This window comes from Panthera onca, chromosome A1 (assembly GCF_046562875.1).
Source record: "Panthera onca isolate mPanOnc1 chromosome A1, mPanOnc1 haplotype 2, whole genome shotgun sequence".
NCBI lineage: Eukaryota > Metazoa > Chordata > Mammalia > Carnivora > Felidae > Panthera > Panthera onca.
In genome coordinates, this window is record NC_138339.1 from 212243428 (window position 1) to 212263044 (window position 19617).

The following is a 19617-nucleotide window of genomic DNA, read 5'->3' on the forward strand; positions in this document are numbered from 1 at the left end:
ATATCCATATCTTCTTAACTGCCCCTTATAGTCTTCTTCATATAAATCTTAATTGTTTCTATTTAACCTAGGTATTTTATGTCTTTTGTTACCATTATGAATAGGATTTTTAAAAACGTTTATTTATTTATTTATTTATTTATTTATTTATTTATTGAGAGAGAGAGAGAGGCAGAGAGAAAGAGACACAGAGAATACCAAGCAGGCTCCACGCTGTCAGCGCAGAGCCCAACACAGGTCTCAACCCCACGAATTGTGAGATCATGACCTGAGATGAAATCAAAAGTCAGACACTTAGCCGACTGAGCCACCCGCATGCCCCATGAATAGATTTTTTTAAAAAAACAACTGATTATTGCTATTGATTTCTGTAAAAGAGTGTCTGTAGCAGTAATAGTGAACATTTTCTGTCTTGTTCTCTTGGCTTTAATGGATAAATATTAAGTGTGATTTTTACTGTTGTTTCTGATTGATGCCGTTTTACAAGTTGGGCAGTTTCCCTCCTTTCCTAGCTTATGCAGAGTGTTGCTGGGAATGGGTGTTGAAGTTTATCAAACAGTTATTGAGCACATCAATTTTGGGATGATTTTTTGAACATTTCTCTCAAGAAATTTGATTGTGAAAATCTAACATATGATTCAATCATTATCTTTTGGATCTTTATAATAATGTGCAATTGACAGTTGTAAAATTGTTATATTTATTGAAGAAGCCCTTTAACATCATTCTGATAAATCTTAAGGTTAGAGCTAGTTATGTATTAGTAACACCTGATTTGTATATTGTGCTTACTGTTTGAATTAATTCTACCGAATTGATGTATGGAAGTCAACCAAGCCTTACAGAAGTCAAGCATAGAATGGAAAGCATAGTAATATGGAATTAAGAGAGATTGTTTTTATGTTTCTTCCAACAAATGGTAAAGCCATTTATAAATTCATGCACAAACTAAGAACAGCCTTATGATCTTTACAGAGCATCTGCCAAAGTAAATTATAAATACCTCAGTTAAACTTTGAAATTATATTGGAAAATAGCATAGTTATGCAGTATGGCTGACAAATGACAAAGATGAAAAATCACTAAACATGTTTAAATACTTCTAAACTATATATGAATAAAAGACAAGCTCCTAACTCAACAACCAGGGAGAATGAAGTGAAAGGTGCATGTGTAGAGAATAGTTAGGGCGACTGAACAAGGTAGTCTTCAAATGCTGGTCCCCTACGAATGCCAGTTCATCCCCTTATCTTCTGGCCTACAGAATCTCTCTGGGATGGATTTCTGACTGTTCAGGGCCATGAGAGGCTTGAGCTGGACAGCCCTAAGCAGAGAGTCTTCTGCAGAATATTTCTTGCAGCCCTGACCAGCCAGACACATGGCTTGATGCTCTGAGGACAGTACAGACACAGCAGTGAAAAGTGTGGGGACTGTTGCTCCATAGCCTTTCTCACTCCACCCGGAATATTTTTGGATCATGTGAGACTATGACATCCATTTGACTGAAATCCTTTGGTAAACCTATTAAAAACCACACTACTAAAACCAGGTGGACATTGAGTTCTTCTTCCTTATTGCAGTGTCTATAAAGTGCCAAAGTCAACAAACTTGTATCAAAAAACTACTACAAAAAGTGTATATTTTAAATTATAGTATGATTTTTCTACATTTGACAACATTTTTATCTTCTCAAAATAAAGTTGTCTCTTTCTAAATATCTTGTTATTAAGTGATAGTGATAGTAGATAGTGTCTTTCTGCACAATTGGTTATTTATTCAAAGTAATGATCAGTACTAAAATGAAGACAGATGCGGTACCATGTGAGTTTGTAAAGAGGGACCAACCTGAGTTCAGGGGTCAGGGAAGGCAGTCTCAAGGAAATGGCACATCCACTGGCCTCATTTAGGTGGGATCTATGAAATCAAATTCCATTTACCACCTAAATGATGGTTATTAGAATTAAGTATGTCAACATAGTACCCCACAAGCAGTATTTTTGCTCATTTCCCATGTCAGGTGGCAAATGGTGGACCCAATCCTCCAGAAGCTGGAGGCAAACATGAAAATATAAGTTAGCTCTGCAAAGAGAAAAGAGAATTAGGTTTTAGATGTTCTCTAGACTTGAAATATGTTCTTTCCTTCTCTTTCTCAGTGTTCTTCTCTCCTAACCCCCTTAGTTCTAACTTCTCCTTATGATCTATCTGCTTCTTTCTTCTTTTTTTCTTGTTCTGTCTAAGACAAGGATCTTAGAGAAAAAGACACTAATGGAAAAATAAATGTCCAAATCATCAAGGGTAATGGATTCAGAATATTGTAACGGTAAACTACGATAGCAGTTGAACAGATTATACAGACAGTTGGTAGTGACAACTTGTCTTCATTGTAGAGATCTTTTCTTTGGGAGCTCAGCTGCAGAACTCAGGCTGGGTATTATTCATAGGACAGCAGTAAGGGAAAAATAGAGGAAGTGAGATGCCTGTGCTATTTGCCTTTATTGAAACTGTCTAAAAGAAGCTAATGTTGTTCTCTGGTGCCATGTTTATTAACTCTCCCTGGACTGATACGGGATCACATCTCACTTCACTACATCCTCCAACTTACATATTTCTGAATAATAACTGCCATTTGGCCTTTATGTCCCCAGAGAACAAAAGTCATAAACAGACATGAATCTATGTTGCCAACTGAATGGAAGGCAAAATTGGTTTGTTCTTAAAATACCTTCATTTGGCAGGGCACTTGGGTGGCTCAGTCTGTTAGGCATCCAACTTCGGCTCAGGTCATGATCTCGCAGTTCGTGGTTTGAAGCCCTGCATTGGGCTCTGTGCTGACAGCTCAGAGTTGGAACCTGCTTCAGATTCTGTGTCTCCCTCTCTCTCTGTTCCTCCCCCACTCATACTCTGTCTCTGTCTCTGTCTCTCTCTCTCTCAAAAATAAATAAAAGCTTAAAAAAAATTTGTAAAAAAGAATACTTTCATTTGGCAAACTAAAATAATAAACACCTCTCTTGAATGATATTCTTGATTGAAAACAAAAATATTCACTCCAGCTAATCTAAGTACAAAGGGATTTATTAAGTTATATAGACAGCTTGTCCTGAAGCCTAAACAGGTGAACTCTAGCTCGAACTCCCAGAACCACTTTGCAGAACTGGCCTCCCAAATGAACTGCTGCTTCTCTCAGGATCAAGAATCCAGTCAGGCACCACCACCATCACAAGCTGCTGACACGGACCACACTGCCTAGTTGGAACCAACCCTCTGAACGAGCCTGGATCAAAGTCTCCTGGGGATATGTCTTATCAGTCTAAAGTCTGAAGCCTAGAGAACAGAGACGCTGGGAAATGGAGCTTTATGGACTTTGGGAGGGAAAGTATACAATTATCACACTGTGGAAAGGTTATTCAAAAGATTTGGGGCAGCTATGAATGAGTGCTCTTCACTTTAACATCCTCCTATTGATCTCTCAACTAAAAATTTCTCTCATTTATGAAATTCCAGAGTCTGGGAACTCTGGTGAGCAAATAATAATCTAAAAAGGGAGCATGGGTGAAGCTTAATTATTGAAGACCTCAGATACCACATGATAGAACTTGAACTTGATTTGGTGAGCAATAGTGTGCCATTGAAGGAGAAAAGTAATTTCACTGGAATATATATGTATGTCCACAGACAAAATTGAAATTCTGTCTTCTAGTCAGATTTTTCCCTTTATCTAATTTTGTCTGTCTTGCCCGCATGTTACCTACTGCTGGCCATATGCAGTAGTAGTAAAATTCCATGTGATCGCTATAGGTCACCCTCAGATAAACAGTCTTGGTGTGTGAGAATTTTGACCTTGTAATTGTTAATTCCATATGCTTCTGGATTGGTTGCTCTGGGTCATGCTCCTTGTTATAAATATTCCTTACCATTTTCCTATCTTCGCCAACATCTTAGAGCCAATCCAGGATCAAGGAAGGAGCCAGGGTAGTATTCAACTGTGGGAATACCTGGGGCTTATCACTGGTCTCTTTGAACCTGCTCCTGTAAGTTCTCAAGGTGGGTCTAGTTACAGACCTCTGCTCTCTATAATTAAGAGGAGAGCTAGTCAGAGAAGTAAGCAACAAGGCCAGTCTTGGTTGTCCATATGATTTGACATCAGGATTCACGGAGGTCCTCATGGGTGTTAGGTCAACCTAGATTGTGGGCATGGATTTCAGGGTCCCAGTGTGATAAAGGCCATCAGTGATCAGATACAAATGAATAGGCAGACTTGCCACGTAGCAAAAAGTAATTTCTTCTTAGGGAGAAGCAAGACTAATTAGACCATGGAAAAAACTAGCCATCAATAATATTACTAAAAAAGACCCTGTATTTGAAAGTCTTGCCTATGAGGAGCCAGGCTGGTACAGAAACTGCAGGATGTCTTTGGCAGAGTGGCACTGGGTGTTACAAATGCACAGAGAGCTGTTTCCCAGGAAACGATCTTAGCCTTAGACCTCACCACAGGAGACAAGGATCCAGAGAGGTGATGGCTCGAGATCTTAGTGGTCAGGCTGTCCCGTGTGAAAGGGGGAAGAATGCATATCTGGGTCCAACCGCTTTTCAAGATGAGACCTGGAAGAGAAGCAGTGGCACTTAACTGCTCTGCGGTCAGGGCTGGTGACTGGACTGCGCGTGGTTTCTAGAGGGGGAAGGATGATCTCAGAGAGGAAACTGGAATCCCTGCTGAAGAGACGTCTCAGGTCCCTCGAAAGATGAAAGGTGGCCTCTGAGTTCTGTGGCTTGAGAGTTATGGCAAGATCATATGGGGACCCTGAGAAGCTGAGTCCCTCCATTTTATGGATCCTGGGTGGATAACTCATGGACAAAGACATAGATGAGCAGCAGCCTCTTGAAGATATAGGTAGGGTTCTTCAGCTGTTGTACCGATCTCCTCCACTCTGACTTACCATTGATGTGACTTAGCAAAAATCAAAGGAATGTTGGCTCTTGATCACCTTTCCTCCCTCTCTGCACTGGCAGTGGAGTGTGGTGGGGGTGAATGCCCATACGCACATACACTCTGCATGTTGTATCAAAGCACACAGTGTTTAGAGCACCCCACTATGTCAAGAAAAGCCATAAAGTTCTAGCCCAGGCTGGCGTGTTCTTTCTTTAACAGTGTTCAGCTCTTACTACTTTGCCTTAGGGTTCTCTCTCCCTCAGGGATGTTAGGGTTGACAGGCAAGAGGGTCCTTTCCTGACCTGAGAAGGCCACAGGTGAGCAACCTAAGCCAAGCAATGTCATACAGTATTGAAGAGCATGGGCTTTGGAGCTAGGTTGCTTGGGTGAAATCCCAGCTCTGCTCCTTGCTAGGTGTGTGACCTCTCAGTGCTGTATTTTCCTCATCTGGAAAGTACAGAAGTAGCAGTACCTTGCTCTAGGGTTGCTTGGGGTTGAGATGAGGGCATATGTGTAAAACTTTTATAACAGCCTCTGGCTCATAGCAGCTGCTATACAAGTGTTAGCTGGTAAGCCTTGGGGTAAAGTCTTTATTCGACAATAATTTATTGAGCATCTACTACGTGTCAGGCACTTAAATACTGGGAAGAAAGCAATGAACAGGACCAGGTGTGTGTTTGTCCAATGCTTACATTCTGGAAGGGAGACAGTTAGTAAACAAATGAACAAATAAAGTAATCGGCAGTGATAAGTGCTATGAAGACTATAAAACAGGGCGAATGATTGAGAGAGACTGAGAAGGTACTTACACACCCTTATGTTCATTGAAGCATTATTTACAATAGCCAAGATATGGAAACAACCTAAGTGTCCATCACTAAATGAATGGATAAAGAGGATGTGAGATATATGTGATGGAATATTACTAGGCCCTAGTAATAGGCTTTAGGAAAGAGTAAAATCTTACCATTTGCAGCAATATGGATAGACCTAGAGAGTATTATGCTAAGTGAAATAAGTCAGAGAAAGACAAATACCATATGATTTTACTTATAGATGGAGTATAAAGACAAATGAACAAACAAAACCAAAGCAGACTCATAGATCCAGGAAACTGTCAGTTACCAGATATGAGAGACATTTGGGGGTGGGTAGGTGAAATAGGCAAAGGGGATTGAGAGGTATAAACTTCCAGTTGTCAAACAAATGAGTCATGGAAATGTAATGTACAGCAGAGGGTATATAGTCAATAATATTGTAATAACTTCGTGTGATGACAGATGGTAACTAGCCTTATTGTGGGGACTATTTCATAACGTATAAAAATATCAAATCTCTATGATATAAACCTGAAACTAAAAGAATATTGTATGTTAACTATACTTCAATTAAAAAAATGCCAAGACAGGACATGACATGTTTGGGGAACGAGAAGGGCGGTATAACTGGGGTACAGAGAATGAAGTGAAAGTGGTATGACATCAGATCAGAAAAGTAGGCAGGTGACAGTAAAAGGACGCTGAGAATTTTGGAATTTCAAATATCTTCGGAGTAGTGTTCATAACCATTAGTAAATGCTAAGCAGATAACTGACATGACTTGATTTATGCTGTAAAAAAACCCAAAAACATTCTGTCTGTTGTATTGAATGTGGATTGTACAGGAGAGGTAATAGTGGAAGCAGGGAGGCCCGCTGAGAGACCAGCACGATAATCAGTAAGAAATTGTGGTGGTTCATACGAAAGGAAAGTAGGGACAGCTAGAAATGGATAGATCAATTTTGGAGGAAAAGTTGACAGAACTTGCTGATGGACTGGATATTGGAGTCAGGGGGAAAAGAGGACTCATTTTAGGCCTTTTTATTTGAGCTACTGTGTGAATATTGGTATTTTTTACTGGTATGAGAGAGAAGCAGTTTATAGGTGAAAGCTATTTTGGATATATTAAACCTAATGCACATATTAGATACCTAAATGGAGATGTCAAGTACGTAGGTGGGTGTATAAGAACAGAGCTTGGGGAAGAGTCAGCTTGGAAATATAAATACAGATGTCCTCTGCATATAATTTAAAAGTCAAGGCATGAGACCCAACAAAAGCACCTGGGAAGAAGGTATAGATAGAGAAGAGAAAGAGGCCTAAAACTGAGCCTTGGGACTCATCTCATTCAGAGTTTGAGCTAAAAAGGAGGAGCCAGCCAAGGAGATTGAGAAAGAATGCCCAGTGAGGTGGGAAGAAAAGGAAACGAGGGTAGTTTCATGGTTCTCTGTAAACATAGAAGTCAAGAGAAGGAAGTATTTTAAAAAGTAGGGTGTAATCAACTGTGTTGAAAGGTCAAGTATTGTTGAAAAGCTAAGTGAGGTGAGGACCGAAAAGTGTCCATTGGATTTGGTAACATGGAGGATGACGGTGAGCTTGACAAGACCAGCTTCTGTCGTGGGGGAAAGACAGACAGCTGGATTAGAAATGGGTTAAGGAGAGGTGAGGAAACAGGGACTATTTTCTTTGGACTGTTCTTTCCTCACCATTAGAGTAGCAAGGGAAGAAGGCCTTTGACTCTAGACCTGCCTTAGCCCACCGAAACTTAGCAAAGGACCTCATCACAGTTTGGGACAAAGCTTCATAGTAATTCAGAGGCACACTGCTCCTTTTCACCCTTTTTTTTTTTTTTAATCTCTGAAGAAGCTTCGGGGAGGGCTGGCCATGGTGGGCCAGGATAATTGGTCTGTTTTTCTCTCTGTTCACTGAGAAACCTAACCTATGCCTATCCTCAATACTGACATCAAAACATTAGAATATTAATATCATAAATCACCACTTCATTTTTTTGGAGTATAAGCGTTTAATGCTAATGACCCTTGACCTTCAATCCCGGCTTTTGGAAAGCTTTTAATCTTGTTAATGATATGCTTAAACAAATTAAACAACATGACTAATTCTGAGGCCTAGTCACTGACTGATTCCAACAGGAAATTTCTCTTCAGGAAAGTTCACTCTGAAGGTACATTCATCTGATGTCTAGTCATAGACAGGGTATTTTTTTAGATTGTGAGGCAAGAATATCATATTCTAATAATAGGCCAGTCGAACCTGCAATTGTTTGTTCATTTTGATTTCTTTATTCAAAGCAGTGTGCTTTAAAAAATGAAATTATAAGAATCTTGTGTTTGAAATAAGTTTCCAACCTCATCCTTCACCCGCTCTCCAAAGGGTAAAGCCTGTTCCAGCATGTATTTCTTACTCTGCCCTGGAGGAGACGGTTAATTTCTAGATCTTCAAAGATGCCAGACTGGTTAGTCAGATGATTTCTAAGCCTGTTCAAAATGGCTCCCTCCCCCTTCAATCATCATTCCTGTGATTCTCCACTCCTTCAGCCTTTATTCAAAAAAGAAATTAGAGAAGAGAAGTAGATATTTTAAAATGGTACCTGTGCCCTCTAGTTTTGAAGACATAATATCAGGGTGTTCGAGATGGAAGATAGTAAATTGTGATAATCCAACCTCCGTTGCCTTCTAGGAGTTAAAAGGATTAATTAGTCAATCAACTGATGTGCTCACTGCTTGCTATTATTACTGTGTTAAAGATGTGAACCCATAAAGTCTTTGCCGCTGTATTAAGCCCTTCATGATCCATCATATGCTCACTTCTTCAGTGTCATCTCACATTCACTGCCTCATGCTATAGTTAACAATAATATTACCATTCTTTTCAGAACTTGAAAGAACCAGCAGAGCTCTCTTTTACCTCTAGACTTTTATAAAGAGTTCCTTTTCCCCCACAGGACGGCTTCCTGCCTCACAGCCCCTCCCTATCCAACGTGGTCTAGCTAATTCATAAGAGTTAAGTCTCACTTTCCATGTCACTTCCTCCAGGAAGCCTCCCTTGATGACTCAGGATGGCTTTGCGCATCGCTTCTATGTGCTCCAGTACTCCCTGCATCGTGGCGCTTACCACACTATTTTATAAAAGTACAGATGTCTCCCTGGTACCAGGCCTCAGGTGTAGTAAGTTCTCAACACATATTTGTTGAATGAATGAATGAGTGAATGAATGCGTGCATGCATGGAATAACCATGATTTAAAAAACATTTTTCTTTAACGCATTCAAACACATTGCACTGGTAAATAAGACACGAAATGAACTGTAACTTTAACTTCAGTCTAACAGTTTGTAAAGTTCTAAAAGTTCCACACCTTGTGACCAGAGACACTTACCTAATGAGAACTGTTTAACATGATTCTGAACAAGCTAATGTTAATGATTTGCACAAAGTAAGTGTTCAATGAACTCTTATTGGTAAAGAAATTAAAACGTAAGGTATTGATACACTTCCTTGGTGACACAAAAAGCAGAGGTGTCATTAAATGATTTTCACATCAGATTTAGGGGCCCAAGATATCCTCCCTGACTTGCTGCAGGGCACATGGCCCCCATCCCCATGAAGATTAAATGCAAACAGCCCCAGTCCTCAAGCTCCAGTTTCCACCCTTTCCCTACACCTTTGGCCACCATCCTTGTGATTCCCAGACTGCTGCCAGCCTCACAGGAGCGGGGCCAGGTAAGGGGGAGAGGCGGGACTGGGCAGACAGAATGGCAGGTACTTTGCTCTGGGCTTGGGTGCAACTGGGACCCACTTGTGGCAGAGACGTAAGGCAACGCCAGCTGGGTCAGGAAAGGCTCCCGAGCTCCCATCCCATTATCTGCTTGTGATTCTGCAGGTCCCTTTCTGGACTAAAAAGGCTAGAGTTGGAAAGGTGGAGGAGAGGAAGGGGCACCCAAGGTAGACTGGCCAGGCCCCTGGCAGGGTGGAAAGGTGGTGGAGCCGGAGACAGAGTCAAAGCAGTGTCTAGGAAAGTGGGCCTGATGTGCAAGAGTCTGGGAAAAGGACCAAGAATGGACCCAGCCAGTCTAAGACCTTTGTACTACGGGCAGGTGCTGTACCCTGGGGTGACAGGAAAGAAATACACACTTTAGACCTGGATTCCAGTCAGCTCATAACAGTCAACATTTATGGCGTGTTTTTCTTCCTTGACTCCTTTATTCTTGGCCCTGAAGAAGCAGGGTTTCAGAAGCCTTATTCCTCAACCTGTGCATCAGACCTTTTCCCAGGAATTAGTCTCTCTCTCTCTGGCATTCCATCATTTCCCCTGGACTAATTCCTGCCCACTCTATAAACAGTTGTTTGTTTCCCCATGCTGTAAAATGGCACTAACTTCCCCCAGCAAAATTCTTGAGGTGTATGTAGTCCATGGTCCTTGTTGGTCCTTCCTCTGTATCTCTGTTTCTTGATCCTTCTTCCACCTCTTTCATGGGACCTTTACATGGTGAGAATTCCACATGCCAGCTCTATAGCTCTGACAAGTTCTGTGACCTCAGGCAAATTGCTCAATCCCTGAACGTTACTCTCCTCATCTGTAAAATGGGGCTGATGACAATTACCTCATGTTGTTGTTGTGATGATCAAAGCCAAGTGTCACGTACCTAAAAGGCACTTTTAAAAACCTGTTATGTGCAAACTTTTGAAAAATCTATGGTTTTCTCATTCCGGTAGCTGCTGATGTCGAAGACTGTATGACATCCCCCATGAAGGAATGAAAGACAATGTTCCCCATCTAATCTAGGTGACGTAGATTTAGCAAAGTAGTTTTCCCCTTATTTCTTTTCCTTTTCAGCTGGAACTTTCACGTGTGTAAAAAGCACCTATACTATACCAGACATTTTTAGTACAGGATTTCCCTTGTCCCTTAAACAGTACTGAGAAATTGGTATTATTATGCTCCTTTCACAATGGAGGAAACAATTTGCCCAAGGTCTCCGGTTAGTAAGTAGAAGAGCAGGAGTTTGAGCACGGTTCTCTTTAACAGCAGATGGCACGTGCTTTCCACTAAATATTAGTGCTCCTCAAATGACAAGGTGCCAAACCTCACTCTCCTTGCCTTCATCTCTTCCTTGTATAGTTTTCCAAAAGAAAGTACAGTAAAACCTTGGTCTGGGAGCATAATTCATTTCAGAAACATGCTTGTAATCCAAAGCACTTGTATATATCAAAGTGAATTTCCCCATAAGAAACAATGGAAACTTACATGATTCATTCCACAACCCAAAAATATTCATATAAAAATGATTTTAATGCTATAATACAAAATAATAAAGAAAATACAAAATATAAAGAAAATAAACAAATTAACCTGTACTTACACTTGAAAACCTTTGTGGCTGGTGTGAGGGAGACGAGAGAGAGGAGGGTTATTGTGTAGGACAACTTTCACTATCACTAACAGAATCACTGCTATCTATTAGCTCAATGGAATCTTTTTCTGCATGGGGGCCTTTGTATATGCTCACACGGATGCTGACTAGAGTACAGAATTAGTAAACTCTGGTCATACAGTGTATTTAATGTAACTGGTAATAAGGCAGCAGAGGAAAGGGTCTGTATCTGCTGGATGCCTGATCAAGAAAGAAGCAAATCATTCCTAAGCTTACTCTTGTTTGGAAAAGCAAAGGACTGTCCACTGGTGCTTTGAAGTGACAAAAAAAAAAAAAAAAAAATATACTAGTACCAGTTTTGGGCACCTTCCAACACTCTGAAAAATCACTGATTTCTGCCAAACACCACGGCCTGAGAGCAAGCATCCAAGCATGGGAGACAATCACCCACAATCCCTCAGAGAGAGAGAGAGAGAGTGAGAGAGAGAGAGAAGGAACCATTGGCTCACTTGTAATCATGTGAGGTTCCGCGTCACGTACTACTTGAATTGCAAGACATAGGCTCGTTTATTGAGTTAAAATTTATTAGAAATGTTTGTTTACCTTGCGGAACACTCGCAGAACAAGTTACTTGCAGTCCAAGGTTTTACTATATTCTTAATCTGCTCTGAGAAAACCACTGTAAAAATATTAGTCCCTTAATCTGGGGTAGCTTTCTTGAGGTTCTCTGCTTGTATCCCCAGTGTTGAAGGCCACCACTGACCACTGGCTCCCATTGCCCTCTCTAGCCTGTTGGCCCCCGATCGCACATCCCTGAGGGCCACTGAATTGGGTGCTGGGCTGCCTGGTCAGCGTTCCCTTCATGTCTGTTGCCCCAGTTCCCAGCATTTTGCTTTGATTGATTTCTGATACTTGGTTCTTGACAGCCTCCTTCTGGGATCTAGAACTCTGACCTTGAATGTAAAGGGGCTGGGCACCTGCCACCACCCAGGTGAAGTCCACTGAATGTATTCTCAGGGATCACAAAAGCCCCATCCTCAGCTCTGCTCACTTGGTGGGAACCCCACAATTCACCAGTTTGAGTCACAATGAAATTTGTCACATTTTATTTTAACTTTTAGACCCAACTCTTCACCCTCATCTGGCCTAGAAGACATAGCCCTAGGCCCCTGTAATTGGCACTTTTCCTCTGCTTTATTCCCTAGTCTCAGTATACCTCTTTTTGTGCATTTAAGGATTTATATTTCCCTAAATATACTGATTTTTATTAACTTAAATATGATCAATTATTAACAATTTTCTTCTCTAAAAAGCAATAAATACTTATTGTGGGCAAAATAAGAAAGTCAAAGAATATGCATAATCCTACCAGACATCAAAAAGAAAGAATAAATATCTGACATTATGGAATCCAACTGCCTGAGAATAATCACTAAACACCTTGAGGTATATCCTGCCAAACTTCTTAATACATATTCACATAATATTTACATTTTATTTATACATTGTATTTTAAAACCTACATTTTCTTTTTTTTTATTTTACATTTATTTATTTTTGATAGAGAGAGACAGAGCACAAGTTGGGGAAGGGCAGAGAGAGAGAGAAGGAGACACAGATTCCGAAGCAGGCTCCAGGCTCCGAGCTGTCAGCACAGACCCCGACGCGGGGCTCGGGCTCACAAACTGCGAGATCATGACCTGAGCCGAAGTCGGACGCTTAACCGACTGAGCCACCCAGGTGCCCCTAAAACCTACCTTTTCACTTGTATTTTTAGTATCCTTAGATTCACAGTCAACAAATGCTTAATTATTTTTAAATGTTTTTCTCTTGATATTGTGTGGGATGAGGGCAGAAGAATGAGATAAAATCATTTGTATAATTTGTACACTTAAATTGTGGTCTGTAATAAACAGAAAACACCCCCCAGCACCCTGCTACATGAAGAACCATGAAGGGTGCTTTTATTAAGGCAGCAGGTATAACAGCCAATGTGACCCACAGAGAGTTGGGTTTATTATGGCTCTTCTTTTTGTGCGCCCCACACTACTTTGATAAAGTGGAATGAGGGCTGCGGTTTCTATTTCTTGTCTTAGGTAGGTACAGTATTACTAAGATGTAATCTGTTTATAGACTTGCTTCAAGTACAATCCTTATTTTTTTTAAGTTTATTTATTTTGAGAGAGAGAGAGAGAGAGAGAACAAGCAGGGGAGGGGCAGAAAGAAAGGGGGACAGACAGAGGATTCGAAGTGAGCTCTGTGATGATAGCAGAGAGCTCTGTGTGGGGCTTGACCTCATGACCCATGAGATCATGACCAGAGCTGAAGTTGGACGCTTAACCGACTGAGCCATCCAGGGAACCCTCAAGCACAATCCTTAAGCAGAGAATCTTTATCAGATTACTTCTTTGGGAAGTTTTGTTAGATTCCAATATGCTCCATAAAAGATCTGCTCTGTGTTTCTTCAATGTGAAGAGCACTCTATGCCTGCATTTTAGTTGGCTGTATTCCTCATGAATGATAACTCATGTCCTCCAGGTGCTGGGTCAGAGACGAGGAATATCCCTCTATGAATATAATCTAACTTGAGAATGAACCTCTGGTTGCCGAGAAACACGACCCTGAAACTTACTGAGATCTACCATTATGGGAGATTGTATGTTCCAAAGAGGACTGCACAAGTATGTATGTCTCATCCCAAACGTTTCTCTTCGAGTGTTTCTGATACTCCTCCCACTGACAAGTTTGAGACCTGTACGTTCCATACCCTTGAAACTGGGCAGGGTTTTGCGACAACTCCAATTCATTTGGTGAAAGTGATGCTATGTGATTTCTGAGGTGAGGTCATAATAGAATATAGCATCCGTCTGGCTTGCTCCCTCTTGCCACACACCTTGGGAACCCTGATCCTATATATAAGAAGTCAAACCAGATATCTTGAAGCCACCATACCGAGAAGAGTAGTGGAGAAGCCTATTAGAAAGAGTGAGAGAGACCTTAGGAGCCCCAGGCTGTGCCAGCCCTCATCTGCCTGAGTCTTCTAGCATCCACTGCTATTCACAGTGAGCCAGGACAACCTACAGGTCCCTGGCAGAGTCAAATGTAACACCTCATGGGGTGTGCATAACCATCACGGAAAACAAGTCCCATTGAAGAGGAACTCACAGCGAAACATTATAAAGCACACAAGGAAACAGGCCACCACATTTGTGACTCAGTAAGTGCAACAAATGGGAGAATTGATACTCTATTAACTATAGATATTAGAACAATGTTTAAATTATGTTGTTAATTTTAATTCCAGTATAGTTAATGTACATTGTTTTATTAGTTCCAGGTGTACAATATAGTGATTCAATAATTCTATGCCTTACTCATCATGATAAGTGTGCTATATTAGAACAGTTTGAAAGACTTTTAAGTAAATGTGTTTAGAATGTTCAAAGGGATAAAGGAAAAGGATAGACTAATACGAAAGTAAGATATTATGAAAAAAAGAACAGGTAGATTTGAAAAGAAAAGAAACAAAAATTCTAGAAACGTAAACAAATTAAATTCAATGTCCATTTTAAAGACTATATAATACAACCGCAAGGGGAATCTGAGCAAGAGAATCAGAGAGATCTGAGAAAATCACCCAAGGTCAGCACAGAGAAAAAGAGGGGAATATGAAAGAAAAATGAAGACCTGAGAAAAAGAGAAACTCAAACTCCTATTTAATACGAGTTCCAGAAAGATAAAATAGAGACAAAAAAATGCATGGGGTGGGAGTTGGGGTGCGGGGGAGGAATACTTGAAGCAAATAAGGGCTGAAAATTGTCCAAAACTGAAGAAGGACTTGAGTCTTCAGGTTGAAGATGCATATCAAGTCCCAAATAAGATATCTAAAAAACAAATCCACCTAGACACAAATCACTAATGTAAACATCAACTGGGGGAAAAAAAGAAAATATTGTTACTATGGTGAAAAAAGAATCTATAATAAAGGAATAACAATGAGACCGACCAGACTTCTAATCACCCACAGTAGATGCCAGAAAGTCATGAAATAGAAACATCGAGGTGCTGAAGTCAATAATTGTCAACTTAGATTTCCTTAGCTGATGAAATTCTGATTCAAGAATGTGAGAGAAAATAAAATGAGAGTGATTATATGAAACAGAGAATTTTACTAGCAGATATGATGAAAAAAATACTAAAGAACATGCTTCACCAAGACATAAATTGAGCCCAGGAGGAGAGAATGGGATAAAAAGAGCAAATAGTAAGGAAACACACTAATGAAATATGTTGGGAAAATTAATTAAATAATTATAAATGTAGTAATGGTGATGACTAATTTAGTAAAGATTGAAAAATAAATAGGAAATTAAACAATGCTAGATAGCAATACATAGTTTATAGGAGGGGAATTGGGAGTTAAAGTATTTTATTTATTTTTGTTGCTTAAGATTATCTTTAAAGGAAGGAGTTAAAGATACTGATGGAATCTTGGGTGTTAGGTATAAATGTTAATATTTTAAAGGTAATCACTGAGGATTGAAATAAAAGGTATAAATTCCAAAACACTAGGAGTGTTTAGAAAAAGAGAGTAAATGAAAGAAAATTCAATTAATCCAGTAGAAAGCAAGAAAGGAGAAAAAAAGAAAGCAAAGAAAAAGAAAATTAAATAAATATGAAACAAGAAGGTGGTAATAAATTCAAAGAGGGTATTCATGATGTAAAGAGAGTGCTAGTTTTTACTAAAATCTGTTTTCTGTCTTCCATAGTAATAGAGTTGTGGTTGGAACATGGCTGCCCAGATAATGGCTCCATTTTCCTGCTCCTTTGCTACCAGGTGTGACTAAGTAGCTAAGTTCTGGCCAATGGGATATGAGCAAATGAGAAGTGTGTCACTTCTGGATCCAGGCCTTAAGAAGCTTCTACCAAGTAGATAAAGGCAATGCTCTGAGGAATGGAATAGAGATATGGAACAGAGGAGCCACCCTGACAACCTGGACCACTTATCCTAAGACTGTTTCAGGAGAGAGAAATAAACATTATGTTTCAGAGGAGTCAGAGAGGAAGATCTCTTTCTTACAATAACCCTTTACCCTAATTAATATACATGATAAATGAAAACTGATTAAAATAAAAGGCAGACTCTCAGAATGAGTTAATAATACCGAAATTCAACTGTTTTTTACAAGACATACTTAAAACATAGTGACTAAGAATGGTTGGAAATAAAGAGATGATAAGATATATACCAGGCAACCACTAACAAAAAGAAAGCTATGGTATCATGCAAAATAAATTTAAGGTGAAAAACAATGGGCAGATAAGCATGTAATGAATTTGCCTAGGCAACTGGATTATAGTCCTGCTTTGTGATTTATACAGTGAAACCTTGGGCAAATTGCTTTATTCTTGTCTAGTTTCAATTTCCATCTCCATAACAGTTGATGATATTTTATTTGCTGAAATGTGAGAATTAAATGAGATAATGATGGGAAACTGATTTTCTTTTTTTTTTAATTTTGTTTATTTATTTATTTATTTAGAGCAGGGGAGGGGCAGAGAGAGAGGGAGAGAGAGATCCCAGGCAGGCTCTGCCCTGTCAGCACAGAGCCCAACTTGGGTCGGGATCTCACAAGAACCATGAAATCATGACCTGAGCTGAAATCAGGTGTTGGATGCTCAACCGAGGGAGCCACCCAGTTGCCCAGGAAACTGATTTTCTATAGCCTTAAAAGATGAAACTCAAATTCTATCACATAAATCATTCAACATTTACTGAGCAACTTTGATGCACCAGAAACTGTACTGAGAACTAGGAAGATGGAGATAAGTCAGTCATAAACTTGTCATCAGGGATATTATATGTTAAAAAATGAGTTTAATAAAATCTTCCAAGGCGTTGCAATGGGGTAGGGGATGTGCATTGCATCTAGAGTGAGTGGCTAGTTCTAACCTGCAGCAGTGTCAAAAGATTTCATAACGAAGCGGCCCTTAGGTTGCATCCTGAAAGATGAGCAGGTGTTTGGACAGGCTGAGTAAGAGGAAGGGCATCCCATGAGAGAGCACAGCATAAAATTAAGTGGCCTTACAGGGAACTGCATGCAAGGACCTCAGAGTTGTTTGATAAGACTGGAGAAATAGGTACTGGCTAAGATACTAGGACTTCATCTTACAGGTAATGGGGAGTCATTTGAAGGGCTTATCCAGGGAATGACCCACTCAGTTTTGTATTTTAGAAGGCTTACTTTGGCCACAATGTGAGAGATGGCAGGGGTGAAGGTCCTACCAGCTTTGAGGCAGTGAGACTAATAAGGGAAGAAATGCAATGTTTCAGGGGCTTGAAACACAGGATCTGAAACCAGACAAGAACAGTGACATTGGAGGGAAGGTGATATACAGGAACCTCTGGTGTGTGGAGGGGGCAAATGGGAGAGAGAAGAAGGAAGCTGGGACAATTTTCAGATTTCTCCTTTAGATAACTGGGTGGATCGTGAAGGTATTTATTGAGAGCATAAGACTACAGAGAAAAGCCAGATGGCAGGAAAATTAACTTCTGTTTTAGTCAAGCTGAGTTTAAGGCCCATGGGATGTCTGGATAGAAATTTCTGGTAAGAAATTGGCTTTACAGAACTGGAGATCTGGGATAGGGGTGGGCGTTTATGAGTTATCAGCACATGGTTGGTAGTTGAAGTCATGGGTGCTGTGTGGGAAAGACCAAGCAGTGTTAGAAACGGACCAAGGGCAGATTATTTAGCCACTCCAACATGTAAGAGGTGGCAAGAAGGCTGAGCATGAAACAGAGAACTTAGAGACGGAAGTGTCATAGGGGCCAATGGAAGGGATAGTTTCAAGTCTGGTCCCCAATGACAAACACTACAGATAGGTTAATTAAGAAGAGAATTGAAAATAAAAACAACAACAGTATACTTGTTTAGGGCCTTTTTAAAGCCATAAATGACCTTTGTCAGGGTCACCTCGTGAAAGTTGGTCTGCAGGGAAGAATGAGTGGTAGATTAAGAAATGGATGTGAAAATAATGAGAACAGGTGTTTATCTCCAAAAGAGCTTGGCTGTTGAGAAGGTGGGGACTGGATCAAGTAAGTGTTGTTGTTGTTGTGTGTGTTTTTTTTTAATTTTTGCAGTTTGTTTTTAAAATGCGTGAATGTGTTTGACATGATTAAGAGCCCTGGGAAGATGCTGATAGAAGGAGCCTGAAGTCCAAGCTAGGGAATAACCTGTGAAAAGCCATTCTTGGCTTGGAACTAGATGGAAACCGATTTCTACGCCACAAAGATGATCAGAAACGCCATTTGTAACGTTGTTTTCAAAGGCTGGAGGAGGCGACTTGCCATTTATTGAGCACTCACTGTGAGCCAGTCCCTCTCCCAAATTTGAATGTATTGCTGGAATTGGAAGGCAGATCGACTCCGTAGCCTGTTCTTTCCACGAAACCGTTAATCATTAAACATGAGTAAAAGAAGCACTCCTTCAAGCTTCAACCCTCCTGCAGATGCTAACCCATCTGCAATCTCTTTAACATCACAGAGAATAAACCATCCCTGCACAGCTGGTTCAGGAGCGGCTCTGGAGTGCAGTTCCCTTGCTCTGTGGAAGTCGGTAACTGTCCAGTGTGGCTTCGTTCTAGCCTCGGCGCCCGGAGGAGGGGGAGGTGCCCGCAGCACCGGCAGCCGGCGTTCGGAGGGAGGCGGGCTCGGGCTGCAAGCACCGGGAGAGGGAGAGAGGGAGAGGGGCGCTGGGAGGCGTCTCCCGGGACTCTCAGCCACGGCCGCTCCCGTGGCCGGCGCGTCGGCCCGCCCAGCCCGGGCTTTCCCCGCCGCTCCCAGCGCGCCCGGCCGCGGCTCGGCGCCCGGCCCCGGGGACGGCCGCTCCTGCCCGCCGGGCCGCCCGGTGCCCGTGACCACCCGGCGGCCGCTTTCGGTTCCGCGCCTTATAAGGCCTGACAGGGGGGTCACGTGCGTCCCGGGCCGCCCGCTGGGAGGAGGGGGCGGCGGGGGGGGAGGGGCGGGAAGCGGGGAGGAAAAGGGGAGGGAGCCGGGGGCGGAGGAAGGAGCGAGGGGCGGATTCTGTGGCCGTGGGAGGCGGTGGCAGCGGCGGCGGGGAGCCGACCGCTTGGAGCTGGACCGAGGTGGAGGAGAAGGAGGAGGAGGAGGCGGTGGAGGAGGAGGAAGGGACCGGCGCGGGGGCGGGAGAGCGCAGCGCGGCGGAAGCCGGAGACGGCGGGAGCGCCGGTGGCTGGCCCCGGGCAGGAGCCGGGGCGGCGGCAGCGGCCGAGAGGACCGCGGCGAGGGAAGCGCATCCAGCGGCCCCGGCGGCGGCGGGGGCCCGGGTCCCCGCGCCCGGGCGGCCGGCGGGCGCGGGCGGCGCGATGGAGCCGCAGCACGTGCGCCCCGCGCCCGGCGCCCGCAGCCCGGCCTGGGAGGAACCGGTGGGTACAGCGCCCGCGCCCACCCCCTCCCGCTT

General features: G+C 42.0%; 1 protein-coding gene across 3 annotated transcripts in view; it reads left to right on the forward strand.

Annotated features, from left to right (window-relative positions):
- Positions 1 to 19255: 19255 nt before the first annotated feature.
- The window catches only part of DGKH (diacylglycerol kinase eta), a 182021-nt gene continuing 181659 nt past the window's right edge, over positions 19256 to 19617 (forward strand). The window contains exon 1 of one of the 3 annotated variants that reach the window (XM_060637086.3): positions 19256 to 19582. In XM_060637086.3, the coding sequence (XP_060493069.1) occupies positions 19523 to 19582 (60 nt within the window). In that variant the 5' untranslated portion in view covers positions 19256 to 19522. The remainder of the gene's footprint in view (positions 19583 to 19617) is intronic. The other 2 variants (XM_060637084.3, XM_060637087.3) reach the window with 2 other exon arrangements.